The sequence below is a fragment of the Cyprinodon variegatus genome, unplaced genomic scaffold, assembly GCF_000732505.1.
Source record: "Cyprinodon variegatus isolate N-32 unplaced genomic scaffold, C_variegatus-1.0 Scaffold16, whole genome shotgun sequence".
NCBI lineage: Eukaryota > Metazoa > Chordata > Actinopteri > Cyprinodontiformes > Cyprinodontidae > Cyprinodon > Cyprinodon variegatus.
The window spans coordinates 1,186,504-1,203,300 of NW_015150469.1; the positions used below are offsets into that span (position 1 = coordinate 1,186,504).

A 16,797-nucleotide genomic window follows, 5' to 3' on the forward strand; every position below is an offset into this window, starting at 1 on the left:
GAATTGTATAAAAGAAAGACAGTGAAATTGATGTTTGATTATATTTTTTACATTCAAGATTTAATATGGCTATATTATTTGATTGCAATCACAATATAAGACGGCATACTTTTCCTCTTTAAAACCCTGCAACATTGGCTAATAACTACTTACTTTGATTGTGCAGTAACTGATTTATTAACTTATTTAATGTTTTTGAGCAACTAATAACTATAACTAGCTACTTTTTCTCTTATACTATATTAAATATAAGGATGTTCATGCTTTTAAAAAGGGGAGATTAGCCTAAAACCTTTAGTAAAGCCAAGGTGTTTTAATTTGTCAATGATTACCAACTTAAGTACCTCTGAAATTGTCTTCCTCAGTGAAGCGCAGGCTGATCTGATTGCGGTAGCGTCCAGTTCTCTTGCAGTTCTTTGAGACTCCAGCGCAGAAGCAGGAGATGCAGCGGTTACCCACACTGAAGTGGCCATTAGGACAATTTCCTGCAATTGCAGTACTATTATTTTAACAAAAAGCTTTTTTAGATTAAACCACTTGCTGTAATTTATTTTCCTCCATAGCTATATCCTGTACCAGAGTTTGAATTTTGTATGAGCGTCAACACTCCATCCGGGATCCCGAACACCAGGCCTTTAGCATTCATGGCCTCGCAGGTGTACGCCCCCTGGTCTGCCTCTTTTACATCGCGAATAGTGAGGGTGCCACGGCCATTCTCACTGGTCATAGTAAACCTTGGGACACAGAGCATAAACTAATACATTTTCCAATTCCAAACCCACATTGTTAGTAGGCATAAGAGGAGAAAAATCTCTGATTTTCACAGAGTTTAAAATACATAAAAAAAACACAGACAGAGCAGGCACAGGTACATTTTAGAACATCCTCAAGTCACAAGAAATACATTATCTGGTCGAAGGAATACATTTATTATGTCTTAGGTCTTAGATCTCTTTTTTTAATTCAGAAAAAAAAAAAATCTATCTAAAGCTTACAATATAGCATACTGCATATTTGAACAGTTTTAACATAAAAATATAACCCTTTTTTTTCCTGTGACCTTTGACCTGACACGGTTTATTGCTAAGACCTAAAGACCTACTTCCTGAGCCCAGAGGATGTCCTAAAATGTACACCTTAGAGCGGGATGCCATGTCTGTGATTAGAAAATTGCAATACAATTCCAAAGACTTTTTGTTTTGCAGACTGCAACCACAGCTATTGGAGTGGAGCACACAGCAAATAGCTTAGTAATTAAAATCACAGGCCTTGAAAGGTGGGGTTTAAAGTGGGAGGGCTGAATGTCAAAAGCTTAATTGTAGTTTACTGCTAAAAGAAGGGGTGTCTTATAGGTTGCAGAGCAACATGCCAGCTGCATCAGTTAAAAAAAGAGAAAACAATCCCTTGTAAATCATGGTTTTTATTTACTGTAATTAGAGGAATGGCTCCTGTTGTTTACAGATGTGGAGAATATCTTAAGAAGCCCAACCTGTCGCTTTTGGGAATATGACCCCAGTTGAGTCTCCAGGTGATCATGGGTGTTGGAACTCCAAAAGCCTCACAGGTGAATGTCACAGTTGACCCCCGCACCACCTCTATGGACTCCTGTGGTGGCTTCACCACATTCGGTGGGGCTGAAACAGCACATTGCAAATTAGCAAATACAACCACATAAAAAGCCTGACATATGAGCAGAGTTGCAGAATTTAAAACCCCTGATACGTGATAAAACTCCTTTCCAAATGGTGGCGCTAATGCACCCACGTTAAATGAGTAGAAAGTGAAAAGAGAATTATAAATTAAGCTTTATATCATGTGTGCATTGAGAACAGCATTTCAACAAAGATGTAACTTGTGTTTTAAACTTATATTCTCAATGATAAAACATCTGACATTACATGCATGTATGATTTAACAACAAGGAACAAATAAAATCTCAAATCTATAAACATTTATTGACTTAAAAAAATTTCAACCATCTACACATACATTTTATTGACAGTTATGTTTATCATGATTTTTGGCGCTGATGACTGGCTTAATTACTAATTTCTTTCTCCTGCCTTACTCCGCCCAGTTTCTCATCTGATCCATCTGCTCCAGTTTATATTTAACCAGCCCTCTAACCAGTCATCAGTGCCAGATTATTCTGGAGCCTTTGGTGAGAGTTCTCTAGCATACCTGATTATGTTCTGATTACCTCCTCCTGACCCATTCTGCCTTTGGACCTCTGAGCCTGCCTTTTCCTGTTCTGATCTCTTTGCCTGACCTGTCTTCGGACTCCTGTTGGATTCTGCCTGTTAACACAACCTGGAACAGATTCCTGACACCAACCTGGATTTTCCTTCGTAAAACCCTTAGTGCCTCTGACATTCACCTTCAGAATCCTGAGCATGTCCTTGACACCGCCTTTGACTTTGCCCTCAGGATTATCCTGCCTTCCTTTACCTGTCTGGATCTGATCTTCTGTCAATTCTGTAGTCTTAAAGGCTTCAGCATCTCAAACTATCTGGGTGGCAACCGCTGCTTTTTGCCAGAAGACCGGCTGGAAACTAACTCGTTCTCTGAGCACAGACTGAACTATAAAACCAGGTTAGTGACTCACACGTTAATAATCATCCTCCATCAGCTTATCGTGGTCACTAACCTGTGTTTCTCTCCTGCAGAGGTTCCTCTCTTAGACACCCTAGCCGCTGCTACCAAAGATGTGTTTTTATAAAAATGCTTTTTGAATAATCCCAATGTCTGTCTTGCCTTGAATACAGGGTCCTTTGTTCTGAGGTATTACTATATTTCCCAGAAAAATAGGTAAATTAGGAAAAGATTTTTTAAAAAGACAGTTGCCCGAGTAAGACTTACTGCAGCCTATCTCATCGGAGCGGTCTTTGCAGTCAGGCTCCTCATCACACTGGTAACTAGCCGGGATGCAAGTGTTATCACTCCGACATACAAACTGCTTAGGATCGCATCTGTCGTTGGGGTCACCAGTCGCTATGAGGATGAAAGATGATCTATAACCTTCTGATGATGTAATGTATGAAGCATGCTGAATACATTGGTAAAATCTACATTTTGCTCCATGAAGAAAGAATAACTTACGACAATCAATTTCATCAGAGCCATCGTCGCAATCGTTGTCGCCGTCACAACGCCACAACTTTAGGGCGCAGCGGCCGTTGTTACACTTGAACTCATTGGGCTCACAGGGAGACGGAGTACCTGAAAAAGAGCAGACAAATCGTGAATGATATGAACAAGTTGAACTCCATCATGTTGTTTTGATTAAGCAGTTTAGCGTCTAACTCCCTGAAAAATGACCTTTCTGTCAATAAGTCAAATGTCACATACATCCACGTTAAAAAATTTCAATATGATTCATAACATCAATTTATACATTGATTTAAACACGACAACCAAAAGTTAAAAACTCTTCATATGGTAAATGGCCTGTACTTATATTGCGCTTTTTTAGGTATTGAGACTTGACTAAAGCACTTTATACTATATTCAGTCATTCATCCATTCATGCACACACTCACACACTGATGATGGCAAATTACATTGTAGCCACAGCTGCCCTGGGGCTAACAGACAGCAGCGAGGCTGCCTTACACTGGCGCCATAGGGCCCTCTGACCACCATCAGTAGACAATGCGGGTAAAATGTCATGCCGAAGGACACAACGACACTGAAAGCCGGAGCCGAGGCTTGAACTGTCGCCCACTTCAAATATAGTATTAAAGTAATTGAAAATACATTACAATAAAAATGTTTTTAGCACTTTTTAAATGACTCAAGACTGTTAAGACTGTCAACCCATCTCTTAAAGAATGTATTTTTTTTTTTTTGCTCTGCCGGAATTGAGCAAATATAAAACTTGAACACATTGTTTTGTGATCGTACGTTTTTTACTTGCTTAGTTATTGTAGCCTGTCTCAGAGCTCTGATATACCGTAAATTCTCTAATATTGGCCTGTATTCCAATAGCGGCCGGGTCTCTAATAATGGCCGGTCTCGCTGTCAGAGGAGGTAAATAATGGCCGGTCTCTAATACAGGCCGGGGCTATAAACGTTTTTTCTGGGCATACCTCAACATTATACTTGTGGTAGTAAGTAACATACAAGTACCACAGCCCTGCGCAGCTGAACGACAGGCCCTGCTGCTGCCCGTCTGCGCGAGGAAGAGAACAGACACGCAGCAGAACATGAGGAGCAGCGCGAGTGATGAGGAGAATAAAGGGAGAGATGAAGAGGAGGAGGAAACTGAGGAGGAGAATTGAACAGAATTTGAGGATTTTTATTTTTTTTTTTTACTTCAACCAAGCGAGACATGGTAACTGTACTTTTTCAATAAATGAACCTAGTGTTTTATAGGTTCAAATAGACACAAAATCTCATTTTTATTCATTCCACTGGTAGTCTGTTTTGCTCAAATAGCAATAGAGGCCTGTCTCTAATACTGCCCTCTATCCAATAAAGGCCTGGACCGCGATGCACTTGAGTGAAATAAAGGCCCGGGCCTATATTAGAGAATTTACGGTATTTTAAATAAAGATCTAGATCAGGGGAAGGCCAGCAGACAGCCTTGGCTGGGCCCTGGACAGGAAAACTAGTTATGGACCCCAACCCATGCCTATCATATTTTGCTAAGCGCCAACCAAAAAAATTAACCTTAGCTTTTTAAGTTCTTAAAACAATCACAGTTGCCAAAAAGCGCTGTAAGCACAGAGGACATACAATAGTATAATAAAAACAACAAAAGAGTTTAAATTTAGAGGCACAGCTTAATAAATATGGTTAAACAATGTTATTCATAGGTTAGTATTCCCAAAAGATGAGGAGATGTGACTTAAAATTCTGTAAATAGTCAATATATATATATATTGAGTGTTAATGGGAAAGTTAAAAAGAAAAAGAAATATGACAGGGATAATAGCAATAATTTACTTGGAGTCTCAGTAGCAGGAAATTCAACTCAAGTAGGACTAGCGATGCTTCACCAGAATATTACCAAGGTTAAAGTATGAAGTAAAGTAAAAGTACTCAGAAGGCAAATTGGTCAAATCAACGTAACGGAGTAATGTAACTAGTTACTACCCACATCTGAACAGAATATAGATGAAGAGGTTTCAATCAAAGTATAAAACATGATCATGTGTTGAACCGTTTAACTTACCACACGCCAGCTCATCACTTCCGTCTTTGCAGTCCAGCTCTCCATCACAGATATAAATTCGGTTAATGCATTCCCCGCTCTGGCATTTGGCCTGATCTGTTCTGCATAGAAAAGGCGGGGTGGGGGGGCGGGGCCCCATTGGTGCAATGTCACGACGGGGAGTGGGAGTGACAGCGGCGGGGGTTGTAAACACTGAAGGGACGGACTTCATGGCATCTAAGAACAGATTTTCAATCAAACTATTAAAATAGAGAACTGGAGTACTGTACATGTCAGCGAGCGAAGGGGGCGGTTCATTAAGAAGCCAGTACGCCAAGCTCAGCCAATCAAACACTCACCACAGTTGGTCTCATCACTCATGTCTGCGCAGTCGGGTCTGTTGTCACACACGTACTCCATCAGGATGCATGTTCCATCAGCACACCTGTACTCATCAGCCATGCAGGGCCTCTTAATGGGGATTACTATAGGGAGTGCAAAAGAGGAAGCAAGCGGTACAACCAAGGATCAAAGACATGCGGGAAAAAGGAGTTTATGGTGTCACTTTAAGGGACAAGTTACATATTGGGAGACTAAATAAAGCAGCTCATACACAGCATAGATAAAAGTCAATTATTTCCAATCAGGAAACCTTATTCTGTGTGATCATAGTTAAAAAGGCTGATGCAGACAAATAAAAAGATAAACTCAAAACACAATAAGCAGACTGGACAACAGACAAACTATACAAGAGATAACAGACACAGACTACCCTTAAAACCTCCGATAGTTTTCATAAAGCTGGATATGATGCATATAGGCCATTTTTACACAAGAACAGATCCAATTAGAGGTAGAAAATACCTGTAGTTTTAAAAGAGTGAAAGGTTTTCATGTTTGGTACCTCCATCATTTGCAATTCTAATTTGTTTTGTCCATCCAATATCATCTATGAATAATATTAAAAGAACCTATATTTCCACAATACTCTCTTTAAAAATCACAAAAATGTGGACGGCTGTCCAAAGAGAAGCTTCGAAAACCTGAGAATCAATTGGAGGTATGGTCTCAAGCCCCAGGTAATAGTATCCCCAATCTGTCCTATGTTTCTAAATCCTACTTCCCTCTCAGAGAAACACCTTTTTAGGAAGTAAATGAACTAAGCCAATGGCAACGGTGAACCGAGTAACAACTTTGACTCCCTCTGCTATTCATTTTTAGACCACATGCAGAGTGTTTAAAAGTTAGTTCACAGTTTCAGCTAATTCAGCAAGTGACCACCAATCAGGCTCTAAGTCTGGGTGCAGTGATGGACTCAGATCTAAAACTTCAGAGGCTCATTAAGACAGGAACAAGCTTGGCCTTCTATTACCTAAAGAACATTTCCAGGATCAAAGGACTACCGGTAATGTCTCAGCAGGATCTTGAAAAACTAATACACAGGTTCATCTTCAGTGGAATTGAACACTGAGGTGGTGTCTTCACAGGTTTGCCAAGAAAGTGCATCAGCCAGCTGATCCAGAAAGCTGCTGCCTGCATTCTCACTAGAACTGAGAAAGTAGAGCACATCAGCCCAGTTCTAAAGTCCTTCCAATGGCTCCATGTATCTCAGAGAGTAGACTTTAATAGCTGAATAGCTTAGCTCCAACTTACATTTCAGACTCCATGTCAGTGGATCAACAGCCAACCTCTCAGTTGCTAACTAGCTTTAAATCAGAATTAAAACATTTGTTGAGTGAAATTTGAATGTTCTGTCTTAACATTGTTAGAAATATTTTCAGTCCAACTTTTCTTGCATTTTTCTATTAATCATTTTATCAATTTCTTTTTTCAAAATCATCACATCTTAATGGTATTTTTTTTTTTATTTCAGTTATTCATAGTGATTAATCATTTAACTGCATTTAAGCCACAGAAATGTACTTCATTTAGCTTTTTTCATGTCCAGCACTTTGAATTGTTGGGCTACGGAAATGTGCTACATAAATAAAAGTTCTTTGACTATTTTCTGTCCATGATTATGAGTTCCTGCTTGCAGCTAATGAAAATGTATTTAAAGGTCTTCTTTCAAGCCCTTCACAGTCATACATGATGAAATATAGCCTTTTGCAAGACGCGGTATCCATTTTAATGATATATTAGTTGATTTCTCATGTGATTTTCCCAGTTTGGAAGAATGAAACCTCGGCCTCACTGCAATATCGGCCCCCTGTGAGGGGACTACCTATTTCATAGCATCACCTTAAACCAAGCTGATGCAAATTTTGAACACAAACATGGCACAATGTGCTATAAAAACAGAGCTATAATAAATTTAGAGTTGGCTAACATGCCATAACTGTCAAGGCTCAGCAAGCAGCTTGGTTTACTTATGCCTTTGGTCTCTCTATCGCAAGGTTTTCATTGTAGGAAAAATAAAATTCTTTGAATTGATATTTGTCCTCTGGAGTTTACTCCTCCGTTGTTCATGTGTGAAAATGGCAGTACAGGAAGTCAACCCATCCAGACATCAATATGTTCTACTTAAAATCCTACCACATATCATGCCTGTTTTCCAAGCTAGTGGAACCTACAGATACCAAATGTTGCGTCATGTTGCATAGAACAATAGCATTCTCCATCACGCTCATGCCATGCAAGGGTCGTTTCATTTTCTATGTGTGCGGAACCTCAGGGATTGCAGCCAAAACTCTACGCTTGTGCTTCCATGCAAAACATTCCCTCAGACCGCATCTCCATGTCAAAGTAATGGCCATCATTAAATATCAGCAGAATGAATGCACTATGGTCATTCTACAGTTTCTACAGCAAAATCTGCTTCCTCACCATGCTGGAGGCATGGTACAGTACAAACCTGGTATTGCTATTGGGTCCACTGAAGGCAGAGTTTCTACTAGAAAAAAGGCATACGTTGAAGAAAATGCCTAATGTTTGGGTAGACCATAACTTGCTAAGACATACAGGTATGGGTATTTTCACCCTTACCTTTTCCTAGCTGTCTGAATTGAAAGCCCTCAACTGACGTCACGTAGGAGGCTATGGTTCCCTCCTTCACCACGTTGTAGAGGACGCTGCGGAGCTGTTCTTCGTTGTTGTTGTTAGTAGAGCCCACATCCAGTTCCACAAAGACATCGTCTCTACCATCTCTTTTTATCCTTCTGCAGAATAAAACCACCTATTAAGGCCACATACTGCATGGTAACACGGGAAATGGCTCCAAGATTTTAATTTAAATAAGTCAAATAGCCCTTGCAAGGTTTGTGCTCTTACTTAATGAGAACCACGTTGATTGTCTGGACACCTAGGATCTTGTTGTACTCTGACTCCAGCTGTAAAGAGAAAACTAAACTTATCAAAGTTATGCTTTGATAAAGCAGCAGACCCTCTAATCTTTTAAATCAGCTAAACAGGTTAATAGGGTTGAAAGACGTACCGTGTCCATCACTGCTTCAGAAATCTCCTTAAACTCTGGAGAGAAGATATCCTCAAGTTCAGGACCATACACCACGGAGTTGGTGAAGTTGACCAGAGCTCGATAATAAACTGGAGATGGAGAGAGAGGAGGAGAAGCTGTCAGCTAAACAACACAATAACAAACCAGAACCACAGACTCAAAAGTGATTTACACGTTGCAATCAAGTCATGTCATAATGTTTGCCATTTACCTCATTTAGGCTAAATGTTTTAGAAAAGCTTTGCCACAAATGATGGCATCTATTTCGGGATCTCAATATGGACAGGCCTATTTGATGCAGAAATATATAGGGTACTTTTTTCGGGGTATTTTACATGCATCATCTTGTAGATAGAGTCCAGCAGTCGATATTTAGAGATAAATGGGCAATGCATGCCTGCAGAGACTCTGCTGGGTGGTGAGTAGGTCTTTAATTTGATTTGCTATGGAAGAATAAGTAAATCTTCTCACCGGGAAAACACACCTAGAGGGTAAGGGAGCATTGATGGGGCAGCAGGGATTATATCTATCCCTTTATCTTGGCCTTTAACATAAAGGTCAACTGGTGAAATATAACATTCCCTGCCAGCTGAATTCCTTGAGATATTTGTGCATTGGAAACACATGACCAACCCAAAATGGCCTAACCGTATTTTGCAGCGTTTGCAACAATCAAAGTTTGCGTAGCTGCTTCTATTTCATCAGTTTGATCAGAATTCATGGTTTCATTTTTGTCAAGAGAAATAGAAAGAGAGTACAAGAGTTTTTGTGTTTTCTTCTGCTGTTTTATTTGTGACTGTGATTAGCTCAGAGCAAACATTGCCAGAAAGGCCATTACAAACATGGCTACGCTGGAGGTTTTAGATAAAATAGCAACAATTTTTCATTTGAAAAAGGAGCAAAGAGAAGGACTTTGTTCATTTTTAGATGGGAAAGATGTCTGTGCTTTTCTTCAGACAGCATTTGAAAAAGTTTTGATTTATAAGCTTACGCCGCTATGTTTGGCTGAAAGTGTACTATGGAAGGCGGGTAATAGCTGGCATGTCACCCAATCAGCTTGAAGTACTGTACTAAATGTCCCTCCTTTTCACGGACAGACTGAGGCGCAGCCATCCCCAATTGATAATGTAGAATTCAACTCAGCTCTACTGCCAGCTTAGAAGGCACTGACCAAAGTGCTGAAAAAAAGGAATGAATTATTTCAATAAATAATAACATTAAAAAGTAGAATAACTAAGATAAACATTTATAATCCTAAATAACTACATCAAGTAAAAGCAGCAATATAAAGTACAATTATTTAACAACTGGTATCAGTTCAAATGCCAAAGAGAATTCAATTCAAAATTCAGTTCATACATACTTTATTAATCACAAAGGGAAATTATATTTCCATTTTATGGCTGCAAAGCATTCCATAGTTTGGGAGCTGCATTGAAAAAAAAAGTCTAAAATCACCTGATGTTCAATCATGACCAGGATACCACCAAGGGGAAAATAGGTGAAGCAGCATGGAGCTATATGAAGGGGTAGGACTAATTAAAGACTTAATCAATCAGTCAATCAATCAAGTTAAGTTGTATGAATTGTACTGTTTTAATGTAATCTATTGACAAACTGCCTTTTATTTTAGCCAAATACCACAGGTGAGAAAAACTGGATATCACTACTGCTCTGATCTGGCCATCCAGTTTAAAATCCCTCTTCATTTTAAAACCAAGGTTGGTGACAAAAGGCTTCCTATGTTCTGCTAAACATAAAGTCTATGTAAGACGAAGACCCGCCAGAGACATTAGGTATAGAAATCATAACCTCAAAGACAACCAAACTTAGTATCTCTCGAGCCGTAGTATTAAGGATGGCTTTATATGCACAGATTCATTTGGTTATTCTGATTAGTTTAGTGAAGAGAAAAAAGTTTTCATAACAGTTGCCCTTTTCTATATTTGTTCATATTACAATAACATCGTCCTATGTTTTTCATAGGACAGAAGGGGCATTACTAGTTTTCAGTTTTTTACTACTAAAATCTCCAGAACGGCAAGTCTCCTTTTACAGGTGAAAAACATTGAAGTTTGTCTTTCTAACATGACAAAATGTGAAAAGGTTAAAGGATTTAGAAAGCTTTTGTAGGTTGAAATAGGCTTTTATGACCCCATGAGAAGCAAATGAATGTAGACGGAGATCTTTAAAGATTAACTGTTTCCAAAGTTGTGTTAACACGACAACATTTTCTTCAGAGTCTTCAACTATTCAAAGTTTTCACTCTATCCAGAAAAGCTTACAGATGTCTTCTGTAATGTTTATGTGCAACTCATTATAAGCTAAAATGTCAGCTGTACTATTATAATTCCTCTGTCAGCGGCCAAGTATCCGAAACTTAAAATAGAGAAAGGCCAGTAGGGTGCCCCATTCTTGACTGCCAACATTTTATTGGAACTGCTAGCCTCTGCATTCAAAACGACAGAGGGGATATCAGAGAGGAGCTGTTTGGGGGGAAGAAGAAGTCTGTTGTGTCTACTGTCACAGAAATGTAGAGGAGCGGACAAACAGTAAACATGTGTAATTAAACTAAAATGTATAAACAGATCTGGCAACTGCCAACGTCAGAAAACAATGCTGTTCCTTGTATGTGTTTCTGTCTGTTTGGAAATCAATGAATTTTTTTTTTTTTTTTCAGCCAGTCAAATATGGATTGTATCAACTCTAGCCATTATATTACCTTATTTTATTCTTTAAACATCTAGCAAAATGTACCTAATAGTTATGTAATCATGGCTAAAAAAAAACGCTGAAAGCACATCTCTGTAACCTGTTAATTCTTTGAATTTGACTTTGTTTCCAAGTTTGAAGACATTTCGCTTCCTGTAAGTTGTCAACGCACACCACAGATCAGTGATGGACAGAGGTTTTAATGAATGTTTTGTAATAGGGCAAGTTGTACTTTATTATCAGCTAGCGTTAGCGATGGTTCATGCCATCTGATGATTGTGAGGTATATAGAAATTCAGTATATTGGTTTGTTTTTTGTGTTTCCATCCAGCTGTTCTAATGCAATACTTCAAAATGTGCAAAAAAAAAAAAAAATTACAATGGAAACACAATTATTTAGAGGATTTTTGGGATTTTTCTTATTTGATACTTCGTTACAGTATTTCTTTAGAGTCTGAAGTGAATTTAAGTCAGCCTTCCATGAACAATTAGGGCACTTCCAGAACATTTTATGCTTAAACATTATTTGAATCAGTTTATTATAGCCACTCTGATATTAAAGCACCACTGTATAGCTTTTAGCCACTAGGGGCGCTAGATTTATAACGTCCAGGTTTAGTGCAACCATCTGTGTTTTGGTATCATATCGTTTTTACTCGTTTATTATTTTAGAGATGTGAATTTTAAGCCGATATTGTTTTCTTTTTTGAAAAACTATAGGGCCTCTAACTGGTCTTCAACAATTTTTTCAAGACACAACAATAAAAGACCGAGGGATCACAGTCCGAGGCCAAGATCGGGAGAAAATGGTCTCAAGACCCGTCTCAAGGCCAAGACTGAGGTCTCAATCCCAAGATATGCTTAAGATCATACATTCTGACTGAAAGTAAAGATTATTTTTGAATCAACAAGATGATTTCCTAGAGAGCCATCCAGCCAACATCTTTGCAGATAAAATGTGAATCAACTGAAGGATGATTAATCCCTCGAGCCAATCAAATAGTTATTAGCTTTCATCTTTTTCATCCACTGCACATCGTTTTCAAGTATGTCACGTTGCAAGTATGTTCTTCTTTTGACTTTTGCCCAATAAACTATTTACTTTAATAAATTAAATTTACTTTAATTTACTTAATAAACAATTTGGAAGGAATTGTCCAACATTTACACTTATGTTTGTGAGACAGGGTTACCCGCATAGAAAAAATGTATACAAACACGTGTTAAGATATACATTTTGAGTGTTGTGCTTCTTCTACAAACAAGTAAACAGTGCTGCTGAACATTTTAAACTCAAGGCAGAAGGTAAAAGAATTGAAGCCAACTTCCAAAGAAAAACTTTAAAAAATGAATGGTTTAGTTGTGATGCACTAAATGACGGATAGTTTTATGCAAAGAGTTTTACCCGCGCTCGCTAAAAATGCTTCTTGCTTCTCATTTCATTTCTTTTTCCTTTCAATGATAAATGATAATTAGGCTACTCCTACTGTTGCAGTTGCTGATTTATTTCGTTCAGCGTACAAATGGCTCATTTAACATCCACTGAGAAATCCTTGGATGTCACCTAAATGTAAATGCCACATTTGAAATACTAAATTACAGACTACTATTTCCTACTAAATTGTGAAAAAAAGACAAAGACACCTAATGTGAGAGCTGTTAAATGAGTCTTTAACTTCAAATGATTTTTTTTTTAAATAAATCCAAAATTTTAGATCCAATTTTCACAGATCTAGCTGGAAATAACCAAATATCACCTTTAATTTAACTTCTATAATAAGGTGGTTGCATGCTTCAAAGTCAGACTGGTTCATTGGACATTATTAAGCTCCATTTTCTTCCCATACAGCATTACCTCTTCAAGAAATCTCATTCCAGGAGAAGAAAAAGCGAAATTTATGAAAAAGTAAACAGTGCTCTGCCTGTGAAAACACTGAGGTCAACATATATCAACAGAACTATGAGTTTCTGCACAATCTGGAGGTGTTTCACCTCAGGCGGCAATTATTAAGATTTATAGAAACTCTAGGTCACCCTAAACATTGGCCAGGAAAACGGAAAACATCAAAGTTACTCACAAAAGAATCTTATTTGACCCACATATAATCTAATCATTTGGGTGGGTACTTGCTGCCAGGTCAACAGTGGTTCATAGCTCCCACCGTCTCTGAGCCTACCGCCACAGGGTGATGAGCATGATTGCGTTCCTTTGATTGAAGCGCCAGGATGTGCCCCGTGGCTAATGAGCGGCACTTTCACTCCAAGACCTATTCTCCAAGATTCCTCTGTTTTAGGCTAAATATTCCTCAGTTGAGCCCAAATACTGTTTAAAAAATGACAAAACTGTCCGTTTGCAGAGAGAACTGAGAAAGAAAGAAAAAGTAAAAATAAAACTAGCATTATACCCTTTTATTTTAGCTATTAAAGTTTTTCTGTAGAACAATGGAAGCATTGTTGAACTCCCCCCCCCCAAACACAGGGAGGCCAATGCAGAAGACAAAGAAATGATTGAGCAGCAAGCAGAGTTGGGCCTTTAAAGTTCAACCACACAGAGCTTGACCTTTAACCCCGAAGCTAGCACCCACTGCAACAGTAAAACCATTTAAAGAGGGAGCAATATGTAGAATTTCTAAGATCACGTTAAAAACTGCATTGAAAAACATACAATAATAGAAAATCAGATAACTGTTAGCTTAATTAGACCTGATCACTACCTATGACTACCTTTTGCCTCGCCTTGATGCACATCAACCTTTGCTTTTGCATGTAAACTAGCTGCTTCTGCTGCTTCCGGTCTTAACGTAGCATAAGGAGATGACGCGGTCTGCTCAGGCGCCCTTTATTATCTGGGGACGAAGCTAGAACAGAACAACGTGAGCTCTACTGATGAACTAGTACCACTTTAGCACGGTTCAGTTGTGTCTGGCACGGTGTGCATGTCATTTACACTCAACAGTTATCTCGGTTACCATGCTTGGACCGATCTCGGCACGGTTTCAAGAGGGTAGTGTAAATGGGACATATTTGTAATTTCGTTTCAATTAAGTGGATGCTAACTGTGACAAGCTCTCTGTTTTAATTGTAATGCAGCAACCAGTGTTTGGAAAGACATTGTGCTGCTAGCAGCGCTTTTAAAGGGGAAGTTCTGGTTGCTCTCAGAGAATTTTTAAAACTTGGTTCTATAAAGTGCATCAGTTCACAAAAGCCTTCCCCATCTATCATGCCAATTCCTAGCATGTATTTTCTATCATGTTACAAAATTGTTGCATTATACCCTCCACATATCTATAATCACATCCTTGCTCTCCAGAAGATAGGCTGCTCTGCTATGCAGCACGCCTAAATGGGGGTTATTTAGGTAATAACTTAAGACATTTATTCAATGCTTATGCGGTTATTATATATTTAAAGTAAATCATACTAAACTACATTGTATAGAATAATAACTTTACCTGCAAAATATGACTGCAACACATTTATCTGTATTTTTTTTGTTTTGTTTTTTAGATTACATACTGTATACTATGTAGCTATGATGAAATAAAACCAAAAATGACAACAGTTATTTACATATCCAAAGCCAAAAAATGCTGCCAGAAGCAGGGAAAGGATTGCATTTCTAGAGCAAATCTGGTTCAGATGAATAATACAATAAAAATGATATAAACACATTTATTATCTCAGAAAAGTTGTTATTAACCTTATAGATTATGTTGTTTAGTACACTTTATCAAACTGGTAACAGAAAAAAGTCATGTTGGTCTATTTATGCATTTTTGGTTCTGAGCTGATCGTACGGACTGTGCTACAGGCATACATTGGGTAGATACATTTCTTCTACTTTTTTATTTGCAAACAACAATGATGATCTGCTTAAGAATGATCAATTGCATCCTCTAGCGTACGCTGGTAACATTACAACACTGAGAGAAATTCCTTTTTAGCGGACATTATCAATTAATCCGATGGATCTACTTTTAATCTCACAAACCATTAATTGACAATTAATCTTAAGTAAATTATCTGATTACATCGCTACCCTATTAAGTCAACCATAAACTTAATAGTCCAAACCTCACCTGGTAGCCCAATGCCTAGAGAGAAATGGTGGATGTTATCCAAAAGACAGGAATTCAAATAAATAGAGAGAAAGCTTCAGTCATTGCTCTTCAACAGATGCAGTGTGACATCACCTCAGTTCTTAACGGAAATAATTACACAGCCACATAACTGGAGGGCGATAATAAAGTATTCTGAATGCATCAGATATTTCTCAATATAATACATGAAATACAATCTTTATCATCAGGAAAATACATTACAAAACCTGAAAGTCATAAAATCAGTCATAGCCTGTGCATCTTTGTATACCAATTTACCAGCTGGTTCTGCCTTAGCTCCATTTCTGCAGACAAGACGCCTACTATTTAACTCTTGTACTGGTTCACGGCCAAAAAAGTGTCTCCAGGCCCAATCTGTGCCCTCTGGGAGGCTCTTTGGAGATGAATCTTGCCTTTACCATTAAGCTGGCCTCTGTGTGCTCTCCCACAGCTTGCAGAGTCACAATCAGAATCAAACCAACTACTGCCCACATTTTTTTTTTTTGCACACAGTAACAGCTGGTTTGTCATATTGGGAGAAAGAAGAAATTGTTCAACACACTTTTCTAATTAAAGCGAGGAGCTGTGCATTTTTTGCAAGTTTCCAAGACATCTTTTCCAGCTGGTAATGAAGGTGCTGTCACTGGAGCGTGATAAGCTTCGTTTTGCTTGATGGAACATCTCCCATCATTTTTCCATTGGCATTAAGAATCATTGAGAGGGAGAGAGAAAAGTGCTCGGAAAAATACAGTCAGCAGATACAAAGCGTAACATGCCCGAGCTCAATCTTTCCTGAAATGTTATCTAAGTGTGTTTGGAAATGTGAGCATAACTGAGAGGAGCAGGTGACAGCAGAGTCTGCCAAAACAAGAAAGAAGGGGGAAAGAAGTGCTTGAAGACTTACTGTATTCCGGCTCATTTGGGCTCTGTATGTTTCTCAGATACCAAGACTCCAACTGCCGGGTATTAGCTAAAAGTAAAGGAAGGAAGCAGAAAGCAAGCAACAGGAGGGTAAGACAGGGATTGACAGAGCACAAAAAGCAGCCAAAAAGGGAATTGTAAAGAGCAAAGCAAGACAAAGAAAGGAGTGATCAAAGTTAGCCAGGCAGAGGAAACAAAGAGAGAAAACAGAAAAAGACAATCAGATAAAGAAATGTAACTTTTATCAACAAAACATAAAAGTACCAAGTGCAACACAGATAAATGACAGTCGGAGTAATCACTACCATCCATGCTTAAGGGAACAATGGCTTCTGTAGACCGAGTGTCTGTCTAGATCACACCAGGAACTAAGAGGAAAGGTTGCAGGACAGCCATGGTCTGAATCAACAAACAAGACCCCATCCTGCTGATCTTTTTGTACATTTCTTCTACCT

General features: G+C 38.5%; 1 protein-coding gene across 20 annotated transcripts in view; it reads right to left on the bottom strand.

Annotated features, from left to right (window-relative positions):
• The window catches only part of hspg2 (heparan sulfate proteoglycan 2), a 170,952-nt gene that overhangs the window by 90,826 nt on the left and 63,329 nt on the right, over positions 1-16,797 (bottom strand). For 14 of the 20 annotated variants that reach the window (XM_015385783.1, XM_015385851.1, XM_015385843.1 and 11 more), the window contains exons 4-15: positions 16,326-16,391; positions 8,589-8,698; positions 8,426-8,484; positions 8,141-8,313; positions 8,010-8,048; positions 5,515-5,640; positions 5,177-5,392; positions 3,100-3,219; positions 2,860-2,991; positions 1,490-1,634; positions 577-734; positions 345-485 (exon numbers count right to left, since the gene is read on the bottom strand). In XM_015385783.1, the coding sequence (XP_015241269.1) occupies positions 345-485; positions 577-734; positions 1,490-1,634; positions 2,860-2,991; positions 3,100-3,219; positions 5,177-5,392; positions 5,515-5,640; positions 8,010-8,048; positions 8,141-8,313; positions 8,426-8,484; positions 8,589-8,698; positions 16,326-16,391 (1,485 nt within the window). The remainder of the gene's footprint in view (positions 1-344; positions 486-576; positions 735-1,489; positions 1,635-2,859; positions 2,992-3,099; positions 3,220-5,176; positions 5,393-5,514; positions 5,641-8,009; positions 8,049-8,140; positions 8,314-8,425; positions 8,485-8,588; positions 8,699-16,325; positions 16,392-16,797) is intronic. The other 6 variants (XM_015385818.1, XM_015385905.1, XM_015385758.1 and 3 more) reach the window with 5 other exon arrangements.